The sequence below is a fragment of the Herpailurus yagouaroundi genome, unplaced genomic scaffold, assembly GCF_014898765.1.
Source record: "Herpailurus yagouaroundi ecotype Mexico unplaced genomic scaffold, PumYag 160, whole genome shotgun sequence".
Taxonomy (NCBI): Eukaryota; Metazoa; Chordata; class Mammalia; order Carnivora; family Felidae; genus Herpailurus; species Herpailurus yagouaroundi.
In genome coordinates this window covers 54,189,366-54,211,243 of record NW_024412401.1, presented here as the reverse complement: position 1 = coordinate 54,211,243, position 21,878 = coordinate 54,189,366, and the positions used below count along the sequence as shown (strand labels likewise).

At 57.3% G+C, this 21,878-nt stretch overlaps 2 protein-coding genes across 16 annotated transcripts in view; one reads left to right on the top strand and one right to left on the bottom strand.

Moving 5' to 3' along the window:
• Positions 1–4,420: 4,420 nt before the first annotated feature.
• On the bottom strand, positions 4,421–13,442 carry SPACA9 (sperm acrosome associated 9). Of its 11 annotated transcripts, XM_040482742.1 has the most exons (7): positions 12,839–12,972; positions 11,499–11,649; positions 8,034–8,214; positions 6,182–6,384; positions 5,313–5,460; positions 4,609–4,704; positions 4,427–4,494 (listed from the first exon to the last, which is right to left on the bottom strand). In XM_040482742.1, the coding sequence occupies exons 3-6, from the start codon at positions 8,175–8,177 to the stop codon at positions 4,639–4,641; spliced, it is 561 nt and encodes a 186-aa protein (XP_040338676.1). In that variant the 5' UTR covers positions 8,178–8,214; positions 11,499–11,649; positions 12,839–12,972; the 3' UTR covers positions 4,427–4,494; positions 4,609–4,638. The 11 variants fall into 11 exon arrangements, with proteins under 11 accessions (XP_040338675.1, XP_040338678.1, XP_040338676.1 ...); XM_040482741.1 differs by having other exon boundaries at positions 4,421–4,704; positions 12,839–12,971; XM_040482744.1 differs by lacking the exon at positions 4,609–4,704 and having other exon boundaries at positions 4,421–4,494; positions 12,839–12,968.
• The window catches only part of AK8 (adenylate kinase 8), a 129,362-nt gene continuing 118,474 nt past the window's right edge, over positions 10,991–21,878 (top strand). The window contains exons 1-4 of one of the 5 annotated variants that reach the window (XM_040482732.1): positions 10,991–11,109; positions 11,720–11,842; positions 16,320–16,404; positions 21,309–21,358. In XM_040482732.1, the coding sequence (XP_040338666.1) occupies positions 11,801–11,842; positions 16,320–16,404; positions 21,309–21,358 (177 nt within the window). In that variant the 5' untranslated portion in view covers positions 10,991–11,109; positions 11,720–11,800. Of the gene's footprint in view, positions 11,110–11,656; positions 11,843–13,411; positions 13,644–16,319; positions 16,405–21,308; positions 21,359–21,878 lie in introns of those variants that run through there. The other 4 variants (XM_040482731.1, XM_040482730.1, XM_040482729.1 and 1 more) reach the window with 4 other exon arrangements.

Here is a 21,878-nt window from a genome sequence, read left to right as displayed (position 1 = left end):
GCACCTGAACTCAACAGAGGCTCCCGAGGTAACTTCTGGAAGCCCAAGAGCTGTTGCTTTAGTGTCCCAGCTGAGGCAAGTAGAGACTCATAGGAAAGAGCCAATGAACCTGGGTTTTCTCTTTTTATTCTCTTAGTTAAAAGTATACGAGGGTTCAGCCACGAAGAGGGAAAAGACGGACTGTAATGGTACGAAATCTTACTGCATCCAGAAGCTTCCAGCACGTGAGGGTAAAAGTCTTTTTTTTTTTTTTGTAAAGCATTGCAGTAAATATTCTAGCAGCCTGACCAGAGGGGGCTAGGTAACGAGAGACCCTGTGTCACCACGACGGCACAGGTGCAGGGGCCTCTCCTTAGGACAGGATCTTCAGGTGTGACCGGTTCCCAGCCCAGGAGAGGCTGTGTGCCCGACTATGCTCAGCCCCACCCGGTCCCACAGTTGCCGCTGGATGTCCCTTGTGGACTGTTTAATAACCCCACATGTTTAATTCAGCTTCATCCAAAGGAAAGCTTAAAACCGAATACATCCTATTTCCTAGTTCCTTTTTAGAAAAAGAAAGCACGAACAAATTCAGAAAGGAAAAAAAATGTTACAGGATAAGTACTGAAACCAGGTCAAAATGCTCACCCTCCCCCAGCCCAAGAGGCCTGTGCCACAAAACAGAGACACCAGGCGCTTCGATCAAAGCCCTTTCCCTGATTAACTGGTAACGGCAGAGGCCAATGTAAAGAAAGAAAGAACATCCTTAAAAACGGGGCAGATTGTAAAAATACAGGGAAGGAGGCGGCAGGGTGGCGAGGGGCCTCTGCGCGGGCCGGTCTCCGTGCCCAGGGCCCTCGGCACCTGCCTGCAACCCAGCCGTCGGCCTAGGGAGCTGCACTCCACTTCCTTTGGGTTCTAGGAGGCCGTGTGTCTCAGCCAGAGCAGGGGGTGGGGGTGGGGGCGCGGGCCAGGCCTGGAGGCACGTTGAAGTTACCCGTCTTCCAAATGGAGGCTCGCATGTTGCAGAGGACTCGAGTCAACATAAGGTTTGGTTTAGTTTTGAAAATGATAAACTCGCCAGGAATCAACAGGTCACTTGATCGTGCTGCCGCGAGTCTTTCTGAGGATAGGAGGGTGATGTTAGAGGAACACCAGAGAGAGAATTCAGGCCCGGGAACCGGTGGGGCAGATGTCTCGGAATGATTAGTGTCAGGGCCGGAGCATGTCTTCACACCATCTGAGCAGCCTTCTGTCGCACACGGCAGGGCTGGGCGGCCCCAGAGCTTGCCCACCTCGGAGCCCTTTGGCCCATGTGCGTAACCTACTCCGCTCCCCGCCCGACACTAACCGGGGTCGGCACAGGCCCTGAGGAGGCCAGAGTCTGCTTCTTGGGCAGCATGAATTTTGTTTTAAAAAGGAGCACTACAGTATCATTTGGGGGGGGGGGGGGGCGGGGCAGTGTGGTCTCCATAGAGAAAACGTGATCCTGAATCTGCCACGGGACATGAGCACGTGGACCTCTCTCAGAGCTTTTAGGGATTTTTAAAAAGCTTTTGACGGGGTTCTGCCGTGCAGCCTATAAACTTGGTTAGCATAGCACCGGAAGACAGATCTATCCAGGAGTCAGAAAACAAAGGTAGGAGACAAAGGTCGTTTCTTGGGGCAAGAGGGTTTTAAAGGTTTCCTCGCGGATGAGTGCTAGGACCGGCCTCGAGCGGCGGGCGGACGTGACCTCGCTCGCTTTGCCAGCCGAGGGTTCTTTCGAGGCCCCGTGTGTGCAGAGACAAAGGACCGGTAAGCTCCCGTGTGAGCCGCAGCAGCGGACCATGTGCAGGGGAGAGGGCGCGGCTCTCCTGGGCAGGTAGACTGGACGCCGTGGATGCTGGAACAGAGCCCATTGTGCCGCTGGCCGGCCGGCCTGGAGGGCAGCGCCTCGGGGGGCAGAATCCCAACAACGGACCAAACCCCGGACCCTGCTCCGTCCCCATTTGCCCCAGCCCGTGTAGCTTCTGGTGTTTTTGTCACAAAAGGCCAGGGTCTCACAGTCGTGTAGAAGGGGGCGACTAGGACAGTGGGGCGACGGGTCCCTGTGAGCCGGGCCGCAGGGGTTCAGGCTCACCGAATAAAACGTTGGGCATTTCTGCGGAGAGCATCTAGCACGTGCTGTGACTAGCCAGCAGGAGTTTTTACCAAATACTAGAACCTACCACTCGAAGCCACAAGATGACCGTTCTTTTGACGGAAAGCACTGGGAGGTGGGCGGAAGTGAGGGCAGGTTATGGAGGGTGTGGGCAGAGGGCAGGCTTGGTCCAGAAGCACAGTCGAGGTGGAGGGCCACCCGCCCTGGGATGTTTGGGGACAGGCCAGCCCTTCTTCAGAGTGGTCCCCGGAGAAGCCCCACCCCACCCAGAGCACATCTCGTGCGGGGAAGAGAGCGGGCTCGTGGAACGGCCCCCACCAGCACACCTCCTCTGCTGCCCTTTCGCTCTCGAGGCACACGCTCGAAACTGACCGGCAGCGAGTGCCAGGACGTGTCTCCGGAACATGTCTGAGTACCTGTTTACGCGCCACCCCCCGCCCCAGCTCTGTACCGTGAGCCCTCCCCTCCCCTGATGCCGTGGAGGAATCCACCGCACCAGATGGCGCTTTTCTCTAGAGGGAAAGAGCCAGTTTAGGTCGGGGCCCGGCCCTGAGGCTGCTGCTGTGACCCTTGTTCCCAGTGTCCCCGTCCGTGACTCTGTGACATGTGCGGGGAGAGCGGGGTATCTGTGTTTTCCCCACCGTCTACAGTCTGCACAAGCTCACCTGAGGGAAGAGTGGCTGTAGCGACATCGGAAGCCTGTGCCCATGACCGCTTTTGGCCTTGAAACCAATGAATGAAGGCAGAGGAGCTCTCTGCCCCCTTCCCTTCCCATTGCTACCAAATGGTCCACCCTCTGGGATACGTAGACTAGTTGACGCATTGGAACAGATCTTTTAGAGGAGACCCCGGAGAGTTTGAGCCCCCCTCCCTTCCCCCACCTTGCTACAGTGTTTGGACAGGAGGGTACGCGCTGCTCTGTGCAGCAGAAACTTCTGCTTATCAAGAGGCGGCCGGGCATTTTGCACTAGAAAGAATCAGTGATCACTTTTCAGAAGACTTCTGCGGACCATAAGCATATTACGGAGGAACAGATTTTGCTAAGACGTAATCTAGTTTTATAACTCAATCATGGATCACCCACATGTGGCTAACTTGCAGTTTAAAGGGGTCCCCATCAGTGGAAAAAAAAGTTTTTTTAATTGATTGCTTTTAGTTAAATTTGAGAAAGTCCTCTCTCGTCAAAAGGTTTAAACCTTCCCGCCTCGATCTTAAAAGCATGTTAAACAATCCACGTCAGATGCCATAAACATGAGCTGCAAGAGTAAATGGTACAATCTTAGTGAATGGGAGTTGGAATCAAAAGGGTTTGCTGTCCTTCTTAGGATGTTCTAAAATGTCAAGGCAGTTGCTTGTGTTTAACTGTGAACAAATAAAAATCTATTGTTTTGCACTACTCTGCTGTGTTGACGTGAAGTGACCCGTGCTGGCCTCGGAGGGGCTCCTAGGCGGAGTAGGGACCCACCCAAAGATGCAGAAGCCTCAGGTCTGGCTTGGTTGGTTACCCCGAGCGGCTGGAGGAGGTGCTGTCAGACCCTTTTTGTTCTAGAAAGTTACCTGGCACACAACCACGGATCCTACTTTATCCGCCTCACGTTCTCGCCTGCCCCCAAAGAGTGGCACGGTGCCGTGGGAGACGTGATCGGAGCCCTCTCCCCTGAGACCCGCTAGGCCGGACAGCCTGCCGGGCCCACGCTGCTGTCCCCTCTTGCGCTCGGAGCGTGCTTGCCGCCCTAAGGGGTTGGCTGGCCGTTGGGTTGAGCCCAGGTGGCACCGAGATCACGGAGAGCTTACCAACCCTGAGCCTTGCCGTTGTGTTCTGTGAGCGTGTCAAGGAAACGGTGCAGCTGGCGGCCGCCATAATGTCACCAGGTGTTTGGAAGGAGGCGGGAAACCACCTGAAACAATTGTTAGATCCAGCTTCGCCTCACCGTCCCTTCCCTGGAACATACGTTTCCAGCTGCCCCTGGAAACGGGTGTGCTCTGACCGTTTTAACGACGGAAGCAGCTCCTTTGAGATAAAGACTGAGAGGTGGCAGCTTTTAATTTTGTCGCAGAACCCTGATACCTATTCGGGTTCTCGTCCCAGTACGCTCTAACTACGGGAGTTACCGCGCCGGCGTGGGGCGGGGGGGGGGGGGGGCCGGGGGCTTCAACCTCCTAAGAGCAGACTCCCGTCTCTAGCGGTTGCTCTTTGCTGGCGGTTTTGCTTGTGAGCCTACTGCCCAGTGTCCTCTGATGTCTTAGGGTAAGCGTAGTTTTCTTTAAGGGAGAGGTCCCAGGAAACCAAGCCAGGCAGACAGGTGGGAGAACACTTTTTATTCTTGACGGTCGCCCCCGAGGAAGCAAGAATACAGAATCTAAGTCGCCCCCTGCGAAGGGAAAAACCAACAGTCAGACAGTACTTCCAGCAGCTCGGAGGCCAGAGACACAGGCTACGACGTCAGAGCCTTGACTGCGCCCCGGAAACCAGGGGACTGTCTTACTTGGGAGCTGCAGAGTCCTCCCGGCCCCTCTCATGGTCTCCCTCCCCCAAGTAAAGGAGAGCAGAGGCAGGTTCGTTCCCCCTTGGGTCCAGACACCTAATGACACCGAGGAAGTTTACCGCGCCGGCCCCCAGCATCCTGGCGGACGGAGGGACCCTACAGTGGCCACAGCGGTGGGAAAGGAGCCCTGTGGCCTCCCGCTTGGTGGCTCTGCCTGGAGAGGCGGGCCTGGCAGGGTGCTGGCCTGGAGCTCCCGGAGCGCCTAGGCGGGCCAGTGCCCCGGCTCTCGCCAGCCTCTCCCGGCAACACTGGAAGTGGGCGCAGAGCCTGAAGCCCAGAGGCGTGGAGCGGTGAGAACTTAAAAGTGAGCGAGAGGGAGACAGGTTCTCAGTGGTATATTGGGCAGTCCCCTTTGGGGTTCATCAGTTGCCATGACCGGAGCCCAAGTGAAGAGTCGGCAACCCCCCCCCCCCCCACCCCCACCACCACACGGGGCTCAGCAGGGCGCCAGCTCTGAGTTACAGCTTCCCGCCAGGTGGTCTCCAGGGAGGTTTTGGACATCCTTTGTCTTTCCCCCTTGGTTTGGGGCTGTCTTTTGTAAGTTGCCTAAGTTGGTGTTTTCTTAACCAAGACTGGGTGCTCATGGTCCGGGAAGGCGGAGCGGCTGCTGCGGTGGCTTCCTGGCGTGCCTGGGGCTCACTCACGTGCAGCACAGCTTTGCGGGGCAGCTTCTCCGAGTGGGCGATCCATTCTTTCATCAAGTCTAGGACCATGGGGATGAGGCTGACGATGCCTCCGTAGTGGTTCCTAGCCTCGTCACAGCTGAGGTGGTTCACCACATCGTGAGGGTACCTGCAGGGTGGCAAGAGGGGGCTCTTCCAGACCGGGGCAGTGTCTAATCCTGACCACACATTACAATCCCCGGGGAGGTTCTGGACGCTGTGGTTCGGCGGGCTCACGGGGCCATGAACCGTAGGTAGTCCTGGCATAGAGAGGCAAGATGCTTGAACCACTGGCCTGTGGTCGTAGAGACCCGGATTAGGGGCCGTGGAAACCCGTAACGGCTCCAAAATGTGCTTAGTCCCTCCGACTCTCCTCATCCCCAGTAACTAAACAGCATCCTCCGGAATATGGTGCTTTGTGCTGAGGACTCCCCAGGGCTCGGAATGAGGGAGCCACACTGGGCGGTGCTGAGGCCCACATGCCCACAGGGATGGGCTCCAGAAGTCCTGCTTCTCCGTGGGCTTCTGGGAACATCTGCTCTGACTCCCCCTCCCCTTGCCCAGTGCTGGCTCGTCTGTGTCCCACTGTATGTGGGGCCTCAGCGTCCCTTGTTTTCAGTAAGAGGATTGGTTGGGTTGGCCCTTTGGGTACATCGGTGGGCCTCAGATTCCCCACCTCGGGGCGGGGGGCGGTGCTGGACAGTAGCCACATGACCCATCAGTCCCGACATTCCTGTCCTCTGGAGAGAAGGCTCCTTCCTGTGGGACCCCTCCCTCCCATCCTCACCCCACCGCCCTCCCCACATGCTCATGCTGCTGACGCCTCCGGGACAGGCCCAGAAGCCACTTACTTCACTCGCAGGCTGCTTAGGTCATTGCTTTGGCTAACCAGGAATTTGCACTTCTCAAGCAGGTTGTTGGTGACCGGGGTGCCAGAGTGCAGGGCCTCGAATTTCTGGCACAGCCTGTTTAGCTCTGTGCAGATGTCCAGGAACATGAGCAGAATGCGCCGGTCCGTGGAGTTGTTGCAGTAATGTTCCATGTAGCTCTGCACCTGCAGGGGCCAGGTGGGGCGAGCTCAGGAGGTACCACCGGCCCCCAGCTGGTTTGGGGACCAAACATCCAGGAGCGTCCCCCCCCCCCCCAGTTCCTCGTACCCTCCCAGAGTCACAGGGGAGATGCAGGCACGTTGAAGCATGTGGACTCACAGGTCACTACGTAGAGTTAATGTCACTGCGTGTCCCAGGCACCCCGAGAGCGCTGGGCAGGCTGGGTCTGCCAACACCCCCACCTGAAGCCTACACGCCTGGTGCCGGCGGGAATATCTGGCCCATTTCACGAACGCTTCCCCTCCCCTCCCGGTCCCCTCCGGGGGCCTCCCCTCCCTCCTCCAAGCTGCCTTTCAGTTGCTCAGGGACGTCTTCCCAAATGATCCGAATGGCTCCTTCCAAGAACAACGGCTTTGTGAGGGGGGAGAGGCCCTGACAGCCGCCGGGGGACCCGAGGAGGACGGGGAGGAGCCTGCCAGCCGGTGTAACTACAACAGAGCAGAGTCTCTGCGCTACCAGGTGTGTGTGGGCAGGTCACCTTTGGATGACCCAGGTCCGGGGGTGGGGGTGGGGGTGGGGTGGGTGCCAGGTAAGGGCCGAGAATCGACACTTCACATGCAGTGTCAGTGTCGGAGCCTGGGGCCACCGTTTGTCAAGGCCCTTCGTTGAACCTAGGGTGAGAAGGCCACGCCCCTGTGCGTCTGAGGGGCGGGGTCACTCTGGCTCCCGTAGATTCTGAGCCGTGGCTGCTGGGAGGGCTCTCACATGCTCCATCCTGACGCTGAAAACCCGGCCATGCCCCTCCCTGGAAGTCTGAGCCTGATTTACTCCTACACAGTTCAGGGGAAAGAGGGTATTTTCTGTAGGTTTAAAATTTCTCACGTTAAAGATCTGGGAGGAATATTCACGCACAGCGGAAGGGAGGGTTTTTGTTGAAAGATGTTGCCAGCAGGGGTTGCTATCTCTGGGGCCTGTGTGCTTCTCCTAAGCGGTTCTGAGCCCTGGTCCCCACGCCCCGCCAGCGCTGTGAGCAGCTGGCCTTCCAGAAGCCTACTCCCCGGCGGCCGGCGACGGGAGGGGGTCCCACTTAGGGGTGTGCTTCTTCCTGGAGGGCGAGCTCCGTCTCCAGGCCTCCAGGTCCCGCAAACTGGGATGGCAGCTAACTCACAGGGAGACCCGGGTCAGGTGACAATGTCTGCAAACGGGAGGTGCGAGGTGCTTGGCGGGTCGGTTTCTCAAACCCCAGTGGGATCCCACTGCTGGGACCACGGGCGTCAGACACTGGCTGAGCGGCTCCCCCACGAGCTCCTTAAATCCGCACAGTCCGTCTTTTCCAGACGAGGCAGCTGGGGCACAGAGAGGTGACTCACTGGCCCAAGGTCACAGAGGGGGCGTGTGGCTGAGCCGGGACCCGAACACTGGCTGTTCGGCAGAGTCTCCAGCCCGCTTTGGTATTTACTCACTTATGTGGTGAGGGAACGAAGGGCCCGTTCCCACCTCGTCAGGATCTGAGTCCTGATCCCGGCACAGACACGCCTGCCCTCTCCGGGCCTCAGCCGTTTCACCCTCCATGCAAGGTGTCGCCCAGGAGTCGCTGGGCCCGGCAGGTCCCCAAGAGCCCGGCCCCACCGCCCGCCAGCCCACGAGGTGCCACCTGTGCGATGCTGGAGATGGGCCGGATCTTGTCGTGGGCGTTCTCCCTGCAGTGCTCCAGAGCAGCGATGAACGTGAACTGTTGCTGCTGGAACAGCTTGTACTTCTGCTCGATGCCTCGCAGGGACTCCTTCGCCTCATTCATGGCCTTCCTCAGCGGTCATTTACAGGAGGACGAGAATCTGCCGGGGCGGGGGGGGGGGGGAGTGCGGAGAACACAGCAATGAGGCCCCAGACTGCCGACCCCGCTCTGGAGTGTCAGACCAGCATGGCCACGGCCCCTCTCGGCGTCCCCCCTCCCTCCTGCACTCACTCCAGATCCCCCAGGCGATCCAGGACCCAAGTCCCTTTTCCCTCCAAGGACACGTTCTTTGCCACGAACCATGACTTCCTTCCCTCAAGTGTGGCCAAGATTTCTCTGGGCCTCAGTTTCTCCACACTGTGGACGCCCACGCACACCCACACCCACACCCACGGCACCAGACGTGCTTCGCGTGAACGGGTCGGAGGCGGCCAAGCCAAGGCCAGGGGTGCTGGTGGGCGCAAGGGGCCAGGACACCTGGCAAGGGCAGGGGTGGGGAAGAACACGCTCCAGGATTCCTAGGAGGCCCCACCCAGGAGGAGAGGAGGAGGCCCGAGGGAGACAGGAGGCATTTCCCTCCACTGTGTCGGCCTCGGCATCCTGAGCCCAGAGCAGGGCTGGAGCAGGGAGGGCATCTCTGTGGCAAAAAGAGGGACGAAAGGAAACGCAAGGGCAGATCAGAAGTTGGCCTCCAGGACGCGATGGGAGCGGCAACTCTGAGAACTTGGGGAGGGCTGGGAGCTGACCTGTGCGGGTTAGGCCCAGACGATGGCACCCCATGGACCTCAGCAGGCCTACTGTAAATACGACACAGTGCATTCAGCCGCAGTGCCCAGGCCACCCCTGGGAGCCACAGTGCCTGTGTTTGCTCGCACTAGCTGCGGCTCCAGGGGGGTGGGCCTGGTCCCGGGCCGGGCAGGACACTGGTTTCCTGCCCACTCAGCCCCCTGCCGGAAGTGGGCAAGTGGGAAGGGGCGCCGGGGTTGAGGGGGTGCGGTGGGGGCCTGGGCCAGGGTGAGGCACCAGAAAACCCAGCACTCGAGCGAGGGAAAAACATTTAACGTGCTATTTAAAGAAATAAAAGTCAACACCAAAGAGGAGGCCGCAAAGCGTCAGGATTTTAAAGACGGGATGGGGTCTGGGGCTGTGCCATACTGGAGCCCGAGGCAGAAGGAATGGGTAAAACCGATCCCGTCTTTACATTTTTGGCGACAGAAGTGGATTTTGCATGGATTTTGATGTTTTTAAATGTGATTTGCCTTGATTATTGGAGTTTGGGGCACCCCTTCCCATGACTCGCCTTGCCTGGTCTGGGCCCAGGGCTTACAAGTGACTTGGGGGTGGAAGACCTAGAAAAGTCAGAGCACAATTTATCCACGGGATACAGGTGTGCTGTTTCGAAGGGGCACGTGCACCGCCATGTTTATGGCAGCACTCTCAACGACAGCCAAAGGATGGAAAGAGCCCAAATGTCTACTGATGGAAGAATGGAGAAAGAAGATGTGGTCTATATATACGATGGAGTATTACTCGGCCATCAAAAAGAATGAAATCTTGCCATTTGCAACTACGTGGCTGGAACTGGACGGTGTTATGCTAAGTGAAATTAGAGAGTCAGAGAAAGACAAAAATCATAGGACTTCACTCATATGAGGACTTTCAGAGACAAAACAGATGAACATAAGGGAAGGGAAACAAAAATAATATAAAAACAGGGAGGGGGACAAAACAGAAGAGACTCATAAATATGGAGAACAGACTGAGGGTGGCTGGAGGGGTTGTGGGAGGGGGGGATGGGCGAAATGGGTCAAGGGCACTAAGGATCTACTCCTGAAATCATTGTTGCACTATATGCTAACTAATCTGGATGTAAATTTAAAAAAAATAAAAAAATAAGTTAATAAAAAAAATCCTTCTAAAAAAGAAAGGTCCCCCCCCCCCCCCCCCGCGGGGTTGCGGGGGGGGGGGGGGGGGGGGGGGGGGGTTGTGCTTTCAGTCTGGCCTTCCCCATAAGGCTCAGAGCTGTGCTTGGTGGTTAAGAACCCAAGCTCTATTCATAGTCCTGGTTCAGATCTTGGTTCCACTACTTCCGGCCAGCCTTGGGGTGAGCCTCTGAGTGCTAATGCGCTAGAGGGAAGTAACGGCCCGCAGCCTCCGGGCCTTGGGGCGAGCACCGTGCGAGGTGCAGGCGGAACGTGTGGAGCCCGGAGCCTGGAACGCGCAGCGCCTGGTTGTCAGAGCAACCGAAGCTGCTGTGATTAACAGTGTGCACACAATGGCAGGAGCAGGCCACAACAGGCACGGTGCACACTCTGAGAGCAGCAGGGTCTGCTGAGGGCTTGAGCTCCGGGAGAGGAGAGGAGGGGGGAGGGGGGAGGGGCATTAGGAGGGGGTGACCTGGGACTATTGTGAGCAAGTGCAGGAGGCAGTGGGCAGGGCAGGCCGGGGGAACCCCCAAGCGTCAGGCAGAGCTAGGAGAACCCCTGAAGGCCAGAGGGGTCAGAAGGACTTCAGGCTTCCATTCGTTTGTTCACTCACCCCTTCTGCAGGGCCTATCATATGCCGGCCCCGATTCTGAGTGCTGGGTTATATACACGGCAGGGAACTAAATAGACAAGCCCCTCTTCCCTGGAATTTATCTTTCAGAGTGGGAGGCGGACAACAAGGATGAGCCACCGAACAGTGTTGTGGATAAGAGCGCTGCCAAAGGGAAAAGGAAGCAGGGCAGTGGGATGGGCACGTTGGGACGAAGGGCTAAGTGTGGTCTGCAGGAGGGTCCTTTCTGGAGATGGGTGGGTGGCGGGGGGCAGACGAGAGCCATGCTCCAGCCTGCAGTGAGGTCCTGAACACCCACCCCAACCCTCCCCATGGCAGTGACTATCGACGGGGCTCTAGGAGAACCCTGGCCATGCATGGAATCCTCACCACAGCTCTCCCAATGGTACCTGATGATCCCCACGTGACAGACGATGAAGCTAAGGTCACCCCGCTAGAAGTGAGCAAGCCCGGATTCCCCACTCAGCTCTGCCTCACTTTATAAAGTCTGGGCTCTTGGATCCCTCCCTCTGTGACGGTCCATAGAGACAGACATGCCAGACATCAGACTGACCCAAGGCCGGGAGTGGGTGGCTGGGGTGGAGGGGATACCAAATGCCCAAAAAGCTGCCCAAGCCTTCCTAGGGTCACACACCAGCTGGACCCCTGGGCCTCGTTTCCACTTGCAGAGAATGTTCTCTGCTCTCCCCTCCCCTAGTGTTCAGGGGCCTGCCCTGCGTCGTCTGGCTCCCTGCCACCCTCCCGGGGCTTCCCGGGGCTGTCAACTTCTCCAAGGATACAGCACGACCTTGGCTGGTGGCCCCAAGAGCCCCTGAGAGCAAAACTGACTTGGTTCTTGATCCTAGCGACTTGTGACATGCACGCCAGGAAACGTCGTGAGAAGAGCTGTAATAAGCTATCCAAAGTGATCGTCCCTTGAACGAGTTACTGCAGCCAAATTAGTCTGGATGAAAGGCACCGGGTGCAGGCACTTCTCGATCTGGGGGAGGAGGAAGGAAAAAATGATTACCCAATAGGTTTTAGGCTTTAATTGATTTGTATTTTTCCAGGCTGCTAAAGAAGATTAAATCGTGGTATGAAAAGCGCCTAGGGCTTAAAATAAATGAGGAGAAAGGCAAGTCATTTCAGAAATGTCCAGGAAGCAAACTGAACCTCTCCAGTGCAAATTGCAGGTTTGGTTGTTGTGTTCTTTGTTCGGCCGGGGCGGGGGGGGGGGGGGGCTTCCTTTTCTTCCCCAGCTGTCTATGCAGTTGGCTTTGACAAGCCAACCAAGGTGTGCGCGCTTTGAGGAAGCGGTCCTGAGGGGAAGAGGCGGATTTGCAGCCTTTTACAGTCGGAGGGCATGTCTCTGGGCACTTGGTGGCTGCTGGGAAAGGCTTTTGGCTAGGAGTCAAGACGCCAGCCCTGGCTCTGCCTCTGATTAATGAGTGAACTTGGCCAAGAGTTTCCCCCTTTCTGGACCTCACTTTATCTATAAAACAAGGGCGATTGGATTAGAATATCTTCAAGGGGACTTCTGATTCTAACGCTTTATGGTCTACAACTGATGAGAAAAGAGACCCAAAAATGGGAAATGACTGGCCCCAGGTCTTACGGGCAACTATTTGTTCACCATTCTGATCCTCCAATTTCTGACCTGTAAGATGGGAATGAAGGTACTTATTCCTGGGGGCTGGTGCAAATATTAAATGAAGTTACTACTAAATAGTAGCCCCGATGCGCTGTGCCCTTAATACACGCCAGGAGCCCGTACTTCAGGCATATGCGCTCACGGAATCCTTCCATAATCCCCACTTCACAGGGGAGGAAAGTGGCGCCCAGAGCAGGCTCACACGGGTGGAGCCAGGAGTCGAACCCGGGGCATTCTGTATCACAGAAGCCAGACGCCCCGTCCATCATGTACCTACCCCATATAGTTTTGTTAAGAACACAGCTCAAAACCGGCAGCTCCTTCTAAAAATGGCAACAGACAAAAGCTGGAGCTCCCAGCTCAGCGCCGCGTCCCATACCAGGCTGCCCCAGTCCCGCTGGGGATTGACGCGATTCGAAGCGCTCCTTCCTCCACCACGTCCCACCCACCAGGGGCGGCATCGGGGTTCCTTCCGCTCCCTCCCCTCCTCCCCCCAGGGCTCGGCGGGGGGCGGGGGGGGGGTGCGCTTTAACCTTACTGGTCCTAGGCCGACCTTCACTCACAGAGCTCCCCGAAACCCGAGTGCCTCCGAGGGTGTCTGGGGCCAGGGAGGGGCTCTTCCCAGGGCCGGGAAGGTTGGTGGGTGGGGCGGGGCCGCGGGCCCGATTGTTCCCGCGGGTGCCATAGCAACCGGGTCACGTGGCATCGCTGCCTCGCCCCGCGAGCCCCCGCCTTCCCGTCCGCCCCAGGGACTCCCCTACCTTTTCCACAGCCTTCCCCAACCTCTACTCGCTTTAAAGGTGGGAAAACTGAGGCCCAGAGAGCAGAGCCGGGCTGGCCCGCGGAGCGCCCGACGCCCAGGTCGGGGCGCGACGGCGGGACCAGCGCACGACCCGCCTCCCGCCCCCACGGAGGGCCGATGTGCCCCCTTGGGCGTCTAGGCACCTGGGGCCCTCCTGGGGGCACCTCTGGTCCTGGAAGGCTGGAGGGCCACCTCCTGAGACGCACAGACCGCAGTGCGAGCCCGCCACGGGGAAGCACCCGCCCCCAGGGAAGCACCTGCCCCCCGCAGCTGAGCGCGCGGGCCATGGAGCCGGGAACGAGGCCCGGTTCCAGCCCCGCGGGCGCGCGCTGATGACGCGACGGCGCGGCGGCCCTAGCGACGGCGGTCTCCAGGGAGCGGGCGCGCGCTGATGACGCGACGCCGCGGCGGCCCTAGCGACGGCGGTCTCCAGGGAGCGGGCGCGCCGCACGGAGGCATGGACGCGACCACCGCCCCTCACCGCATACCCCCGGAAATGCCCCAATACGGGGAGGCGAACCACGTATTCGAGCTGATGCAGGTGACCCGGGCAGCCCCGCCCTGTCGCGACACCGGGCGCCAGCGGGAGCCTCTGTCGCGGTAGCAGTGCGCGGCTGCGACCCCGCTGCTGGGGGGGATGGGTGGGTGTCTGACTCCTGTACCGCTGGGACCCTGAGAGAGGCCTCGGTCGGAGGACGCCCCCTGCCCCTGTCCTGCGGACCCAGGAGGGAAGAAAGGGGGCAGCCCACCCGGTCAGGTTTTGGTCATGGCTCCGCGCCAGCTCGCCCAATGGCCTGGACCAAGTCCCATTCTTTCCTTTTCTCGAAGCTATGAAATGCTGGGTTGCAAGAGCTGATCTTCAAGGGGGCCCCTCGGCGCTAACAGTCCCCAGCCCGTCTGCCGTGTTGGTTTCTAAGCTGGGGAGTGTCCGAGTTTCAAGGTGACCTCACCATCCCCTGAGATGGCCACCTCCTGGGACAGCAGCCCTGTGCCCTATGGTTCGGACAGGAGCATTTCCCACATGTCCCTTCTTCATTCGAGTCAGGAGTTCCCAGCAGCTCCCAGCCTCTCATCCTGGATTTCTGACCCGACTGGGCCCTCATCCCCTGTATGACCTTTGGCAAAGCCCTGCCCCTTCTGGTTGCCTTCTGCATCTCCTGGAGGCAAAGGCTTTCAGGAGCTGGACTGGGAGAACTCTCTGCCACTTAGAGGTTCTGAGGGCCACAGGGAAGCTGGAGCCCAGTTTCTAGAGCATTTGCCCCTCCAGGTATACCCTGTCCCCAGAGGCACCACTGTGGTGACGCTTGTGCTCATTGGAGCCTCTGACCCGTGCACATGAGAGCAGAGATCAGACTACCCACCCCGAGTCTCCATCTCTCCAGCAAACATATGCTTCCTTTGGAAAGGGTCAACTGAAAGAGGCAGAGAGATTTTTTTCTGCAACTGAGTGGCCAAGCCAAGAAAAGAAAATGGCTCGCTGAGTTACAAGTCACTGGCTGGTGGGCAGAGTGGGGCCAGCTCCTGGGGGTATCGCGGTCTGCTCTAGAGAACCTGGTGTAGCTCAGCTTGATTGTTGGAAAGAGCAGCCTGAAAACGCTCCTAATCAGTATTTCCAGTCCTTAGTCATTTCTGCATTCCCTCCACGGTTTTCACTACTTTTTAAAACAGTGTTAGACCCTCAGGATGTTACAAAGATAGTACAGAGTTCTGATGTACCCTTCCCCAACTCCCGCTCCTCCCCCCCCCCCCCCCCCCCGCCCCGTAATGCTATCTAACATAACTCTGGGACATTGACGTTGGTCCAAGACAATTAACTCGGCCACGGCGATACTTACTTGGGGTTCGTCCATTTTTACCTGCACTTCTTTCTTTTTGGTGTATTATTCCATGAAATTTTATCACCATGTTTCTTCGCTTTAACCTAATCATTTTTAAATGTTTGTTTATTTTTGAGAGAGACAGAGACAGAGACTGTGAGCATGAGCAGGGGAGGGGCAGAGAGCGAGGGAGACAGGATATCCCGAGCAGGCTCTGCCCTGTCAGCACAGAGCCCCACGTGGGGCTCAAACTCACAAACCACAATATGATGACCTGAGCTGAAGTCTCATGCTTAACTGACCAGGCCACCCAGGCGCCCCTAACTTGATCACTTCTTTAAATCAACCCACTTTAAAAAATTAAGTAATATTACCTCTTCTTGAGCTATAGCCTTGAAACCGTAGGTTTTCTAGCACACGTTAGATACATAGCTATTTAAAGTGAAATTAAAAACACTCATCTGTGACACGGCCAACATCATCTCCCACCATCTCAGCGGTGAGAGTCAGCTAGTCCCGTTGGGACTCCACCAGCCGGGGAAGCTGAGGCTCAGAGAAGGAAGGCACTTGCTGGCGGGGTGCAGAGCAGAGCTGGGGCTTCTCAGAGCTGCGTGCTCTCGTCCGCGGCACACATCCTCTGCTCCTGAAAGGCAAAAGCCCCTCCCTGGTTGTCCCTGATGGAGGCTCTTTAACGGTGCCGGCCCAGCTCCTATCTGCTACCTAGTTCACTTCTGTGCCTCTTGTTCTGGAACCGTGGAAGCTGGCTTTCCTTGGGATTAAATGGCCAGACTATCCCAGGATAGTAAATATTCTGCCCCGCTCTGGAGGAACACAGGGAGCAGTGATGACCATGTCAGCCGGCAGACCTTGGCACTGGGCACCTACTGTGTGCCCAGCGCTGAGACAAGGGTGCGGCGATAACGGATGTAGGGGACTGCAGGAGCATAGGACAGGGTTGATCTAGTGGGTGTGATCAGGAGGGTGTGTTTCCATTGAGACCTGAGGACGTGGGGAACAGTGTTCCAAGAGGGGGGAACAGCATCTGCTAAGGCTCGGGGCAAATGAACATGGTGAAGGAGGTAAACTGAGAGAAGGCTGGTCCGGGGAGCACGGAGGGACTGAGGTGAGAGGACCCTGGCTGGGCCTGTCTGCTCTGAGTCTGGGATGTGGTCCCTGCACGTGCCTCTGTGATACCTGCACGACCCTTCCCTCATTCCTCTGCTCGTGGGGATCGAAGCAGATCCAGCTGTAGCAGGGGCTGGGTTCCAAGTTGCAGGCCTGTTTGGTGGGTGCAGTGGAGAGATCGGGCCCCACAGCCGGTATCGGTAGCGACCAGGGCACTGGGCGCCTGGTGCCCATGCAGGTGTTAACTACCTGGGTGTCTTACCCTGTGCCCACAGAACATGCTGGAGCAACTCCTGATCCACCAGCCCAAGGACCCCATCCTGTTCATGATCAGTCACTTGCAACGAGACAACAATAATGGTGAGCACTTGACCAGCCTCCTCTCCCGTTACCTCCCCTCCCCCACTCCCGCTCCTGCCCAACCGCTATGAACCACTCTGCCCTCCCTGTGTCTGAAGGGAGGGGTTTTGGCAACTTGGGATGGTGACTCATTGAAAAATGACTTAATCCCTTTGGGGGGCACGGCTAAAAAGTTCTCTTGCCAAGTTTCTAAAACGAAAACCTCCGAAAGGCCCATGGAATCAATTATTAATGCTTTCGTGTGCCCCATCTGATCTCGCCTGTTGGCTTTAAACTCTGTGATCGCTCCACACGTCAGGTGTAAATCTGGTTTCCGGTCCACCTAGACATGCAGCACTCGGGTTTTCCTGATAGTCTCATCGCTGGTGCCCGTTAGTGCGTCCCAGAGTTCCCCAACTCTTGGCCCAAGTGCAGGTCGGCTACACCCAAAGCCAGGGCCCAGAACCAGAGAGAAGAGAGAGGCACTCCATTCCACAGTCGATTTGCCAAGTGGAGGATCATTCCCATCCTGTGTGAGCTGTCAGGGAGAACTAGTGTCTGCGAGCTTTGATGTTTCTTTTCACTGGAGCACTGGCCGCTTTGAAGGAGATACCGGCTCGCCAGTGAAATTAGTGCTTGGCGCAGCTGAGAAGGGCAGAGCCCTGAGATGCCCTGTGGTGGGGCTCACAGGCCTGAGATGAGAAAGGATGCATCAAGACACAATGACAGAAGAAGGTGAGAGAAAGGACACTCCAGGCCTACAGGTGCACCACGCACGCCTGGCCTTTCCGGCGTGCCCCCCCGCCCGCCGATCCTGACGCGGTTCCAGGCTTGGCCGCAGAGCATCGGAGCGAGGGGCTGCTTGGGTCCCAGTGCCATTTTGCCAACCTAAGCAGAGTGGCTCACGGAGAGCACAGCGGTGCCCCTGTGTGATTCTCTGGGTAGGCAGAATTGAGAGTTGACGTTGGCTGTGAGCCCACATGCCCCAGGTGCAGACGGAGCCGTGGGCACCCGTGGACCGGGAGCACCACCCTCTTGAGCTGCCCGCCCGGCCACCCGTGTGTTCCTGGTGGGGCTCGCTCTGCCCCACAGAGACCCTTCTAAGAGGCCTCTGTTCTCCGGTTGGCTGTTTATCACATGGCACCGGGGTGCGGGTGGCGGTTGGGCCACCTTCCTTCCCGGGGGTCCGGCCGCAGACCGAAGCTCACCAGCCGGGCCTCCCGCGCCGGAGACGGATGTGTCTGCCTTCCCACCTCCTCCCCCGACCCCGAGTCTGGACGGGGGCTCGGTGTTGTCTGTGGGCCGCGGGGAGCAGCCTGCCCGCCGTGTTCGGATCTCTTGTATCAGCACCAACACATCGCAGAGCAAAGCAAAGTTAAAGCAGAAGCGAAAGTGAAGAGAAAGCAAAGCAGCAGTTAAAAGGCCTTGACCCTCGCACCGCGCCCCGCCCCCCCCCCGCCCATGACAGGGCGGGGGAGTTCCCACTCATGACCCTTCGCCAGATCCCTCTGAGTTAAAAACTGTGCCTGGTAATAACACAACCATCTCAACTCTCAGGAGCCGGGCCGCGGCACCGCTCTGTCCTGCTGGTTTGAAAGATTCACTTTGGGCCACGTGTGCCGTGTCCCGTGTCCTCACGCCGCCAGCCTGAAGCCGGAAATTCAAGAGCCGAAATTCAAGGCAGATTCCCATTACATTTAATCCTGCCCCTCTGTGCGCACGTGTAATCTTCAGCGTCGAACTGCCACTTCCCCACCATCTTTCTGCTTTAGACTCGGTGCGGCCGATGCCGTTGGGGGCTGGCCCTACAGCCTCCTCCGCCTGCCACGGAGCCTCCATTCCTTCTCCATGCTGCACCTGCCCTGTTCGCTCCCAGGCGGGGGCGAAGGACCCAGACCTGCATCGTCTGGCTCTAGCAGGGGGCCGGCCTCCTGCCCTCCTCCATAGCTAGAGCCAAGGTGTTGGCCCGATGCTCTCTCCGGGAGTAGAGGCATCCGATCCCAGTCACCACTGTTTTGGGGGGTGGATTTGTCCCCACAGGCCTCCGCCGCCTCTGCCAGGCCCGGGGCTGGCAGCTCTCAGGGATGTTGGAATCTCTTTGTCCTTTTTGCTCAAGGCCCAACCGCTTAGGTGAAGACCAGAGAGGGACATCTGCAGGTTTCCTCGCCGTGCCCAGGCGTCCGCCCACAAGTGAGGCAGGACATAGGGGAAGGAGGGGAGGCTGGGCAGAAGGGCATGCTTTTGTGAGTGTTGTCTCGTGTGTTCTGGAAGAGGACAATGGACAAGGGGAGGCCCTCTGAAGTCCAGTGAGCGGTTCTGCCTCCCTGGGCTAGTGAGGGAGGCTGTCTCGCGTCCTTCCAGCCACGCAGCGGCCCATGTTTCCTGGAAGCTGGGCGCTCGGCGCTTCTGCTTCCTGGGCGTGGGGTGGGGCGGGCAGGGGCTCGTGGCCGGTGGCTAGTGTAGACCGAAAGAAGGCTCCGGACTCACCCCGGCGAGCATGCACATGAGGGAATGAGGGGAGCCCCCGGCACGTGGCTGGCATCCCCTTCGCCTCGAGAAAAGCAGATTTAGTACAAAGTGAGCATTTACAGTAGCCCTGGGCAATATTAAAGCAGGTGATGGTGTATATAATGGTATGTTGCGTTTTTTATCAAACGTTTGTCCAAGAAAGCTGTGTATTAGAGCTCCAATACCTAAGGGTTTTCTTGTGAATTTTAAATCATGCTCCTAGTTAAACCTCAAAAGGATCTGTGGATGGAAAGGTTTTTTGATTTCCTTTGAAGTGGTTTGAAGAAGTTGATTACTCTTGGCAGTCAAGCAGCCTTTTATGACACTGTTTATAAATAATTACTCATGAGCAGAGCTGGGGTTCCAAGGTGTTAGATTTTAAGAAACTGAAATTAATCACGTAAATGTGTGCGAGAAATTAGATGGGGAGAAAGGCCGTGGATGTTCCCCTTTTAAAGCATTTTCAGAGATGTGTGCAATTTGGGTGCCACTTACGGGAGCCTGGAAGGGGAGGGCATCCCCAGCAGCCTCCGAGCCCCATAACTTTGTCAAGATGAATGCGTGACTTGGGAGTCAGCTCGGTCCCCAGAACGCTCTTGTTGAGGTGAGGCTCCTTCTCCCGGGGCTCCACAGGCCCCGAGTCCCATTGGGTCTGGCCTGAGTTTGAGGAGCTTGAGCAGAGGCCTGTGGCTAGCATCGAGAGAGGGGGCTGGGCGGAGGTCACAGGAGCCTGACCGGGCCCTCTGGTGCGCCCTTACTGTGGCTTTGGCCGGCAGAACACTGGAAGCTGTGTCCGCCGTACTGGGGAGGGCCGGAGGCGTCCCAGCTGAGCCTGCCTCGGAGACGAAAGTGTGTGCAGGGCTTTGCTGAACTAGAGCGTGGCAGCATTGGGCCAGTAGGCCGGGGCCTTCCTGCCCCCACATCTCTGATTCCCATCACCACAGGAGGAACGATGTGGGGTTCCTGAGAAGCAAGTTCGCACATCACTGGGGCCAATGGACCAGGTTTGTAAACGTTTCCAGACGTAGAAAATGACAGTGCTCTAAAGCCACTGGGGACACACACCCGTCAAAGCAGCAGCAGAAAGCCAGGACGTGGGTACAGCCTGTCGTGTTGTCGAGGAGAGAGCAGAGGATGGCCGCTCCCTCTGGCTCCCGTCTCACGCAGCCACTCGTGCCCCGCTTGCTGTGTTCGGCAGCCCCGGTCCCAGTGCCGAGCGAGGACGAGATGCTCCACGAGTGAATCGGTGAGCGGATCAGCTTCAACCGTCCTTCCGTGTTTTTGGCAAATGAGAAGGTGCCGTGAATTTGGACAGAGTTCTGTACTTACACCCAGGCGGCCATGTGCCTATCATGAGCTCATGGGCCAAATGGATCCTAGTTCCTTCTCTGTGTCCGCTGCCACACTAAAAGGGTACGCGTGTCCATTGTCCTCAGCATGGACGAGGTGCCCTCCTGGGGCCCTGGCAGCAGTGGTCTCTGCGTGTAGACATCAGAGGCTCAGATGCGTTGGGAGACACGCCTGTTCATTGTCCCCTTGGCTCAGGGGTCAGGCCAGCAGCGGTGAGGGGATAGGCCTGCCTTCCCAACCTCTGCTCTGTGCTCCTGGCCCCCCATGTTTAGCGGCCGGGGGTGGCTTAGTCAAGGTGGCACTTGGAGGAATCAGCATGGATTCATCTGTCCAGACACCACGTCCTGAAGCCTCTTTTGACCCAAGAACACATGCCTTCCAGTGCTTTTCCTGAGATGCTGGTCTGGTCTTTTCCAGTGGGCCAGCACCTAGTCGGTCCTCCCGACCCCCGACCCCCGACCCCCGTCTTGAGGAATTCTGTGGGGCCGACAACCTGCCAGAGCCGGAAGCCTCAGACCCCGCAGCAAGCCATTTGCATGGAAATGCCCACATTGGAAAGCAAAGGCTCTCCTATCTGGGGTTTTATAAATCTGGCCGATCCACCCCAGGCTTTTCCCCCCGTTATTTCCCTCTGTAAAATGATGGGGAATACAATTTGCTAAATAAAAAGGCATAAATATATATAAAACAAAGCTTGGAAGGTCGATTTACATAAAATACAGCTTTATTTGAGAGCGTGTCCCCAAGACAAAGTCCCTGTTTAAAATGCTTTATGGTGTTCGAAATCCCAATTGTTCTCGATATTTATTAGTTTAGCAAACAAGTTACCGTGTCCATGTCCCCTCGGAGACAGAAAAATAAACCATCTCAGTGATCACTTACCTCTCTAAACATACAGAGTATGTTCTATGGCGAGACCATCCCTGAGCCACTGGGTTACAAACGACCGTGTCACTCGCAGAAAATGAAATCTGGGGAGGAAGGAAATGAATACCCCCGCAGTACCGCGGGCACGGAGCTTGCTTCATCATTTCGAGCGGTGACATTCAAATCTTTCTATTCCACAGTGCCGAAGATTGTAATATTAGGTCCACCCGCCTCGGGGAAAACAACTATAGTAAGTGCATCATATTAAGTGTTGTAACGCCGTAATATCTCATCTCCCTGCAGAGCGGGAGCCGGGCCGCCCCTCCACGGGTTCTCAGCACAACGGAGCATTTCTTCATCCTTCCCTTCCGCTTCTTTAACTTATTTTCTTATTAGGAGAGGCGGCAAGCAGGCCTCGTAGAAAGCCTAGAAAGCACAGAACACAAAAGTATAACTCTGCAACCATCCAGGGGTGAGCATTATTTCAGCAGTTGGGCTCTACGTTCCAGGGTTTTCTCGGGCCGCGGGGGCACCGTCTTTGCACACACTTGGTTACATCCTTAGGATAAATTTCCAGAAGCAGACCAGCGTCTAGAGACTTTTGACACGGAATCTTTAGATTCACTCTCAAAGTGTTGTTGTTGTTTTCATGTTTATTTTTGAGAGAGAGAGAGACAGAGCACGAGCGGGGGAGGGGCAGAGAGAGGGAGACACAGAATCTGAAGCAGGCTCCAGGCTCCGAGCTGTCAGCACAGAGCCCGACACGGGGT

Bases quoted from the DNA above. Each gene is read 5' to 3' on its own strand.
- SPACA9 (XM_040482738.1), bottom strand. From the start codon at position 8,177: ATGAATGAGGCGAAGGAGTCCCTGCGAGGCATCGAGCAGAAGTACAAG. The intron at 6,385-8,033 runs GTGGCACCTCGT...TGGCCCCTGCAG, and splicing joins CCATCTCCAGCATCGCACAG to GTGCAGAGCTACATGGAACA. The intron at 5,461-6,181 runs GTAAGTGGCTTC...GCCACCCTGCAG, and splicing joins CTAAGCAGCCTGCGAGTGAA to GTACCCTCACGATGTGGTGA.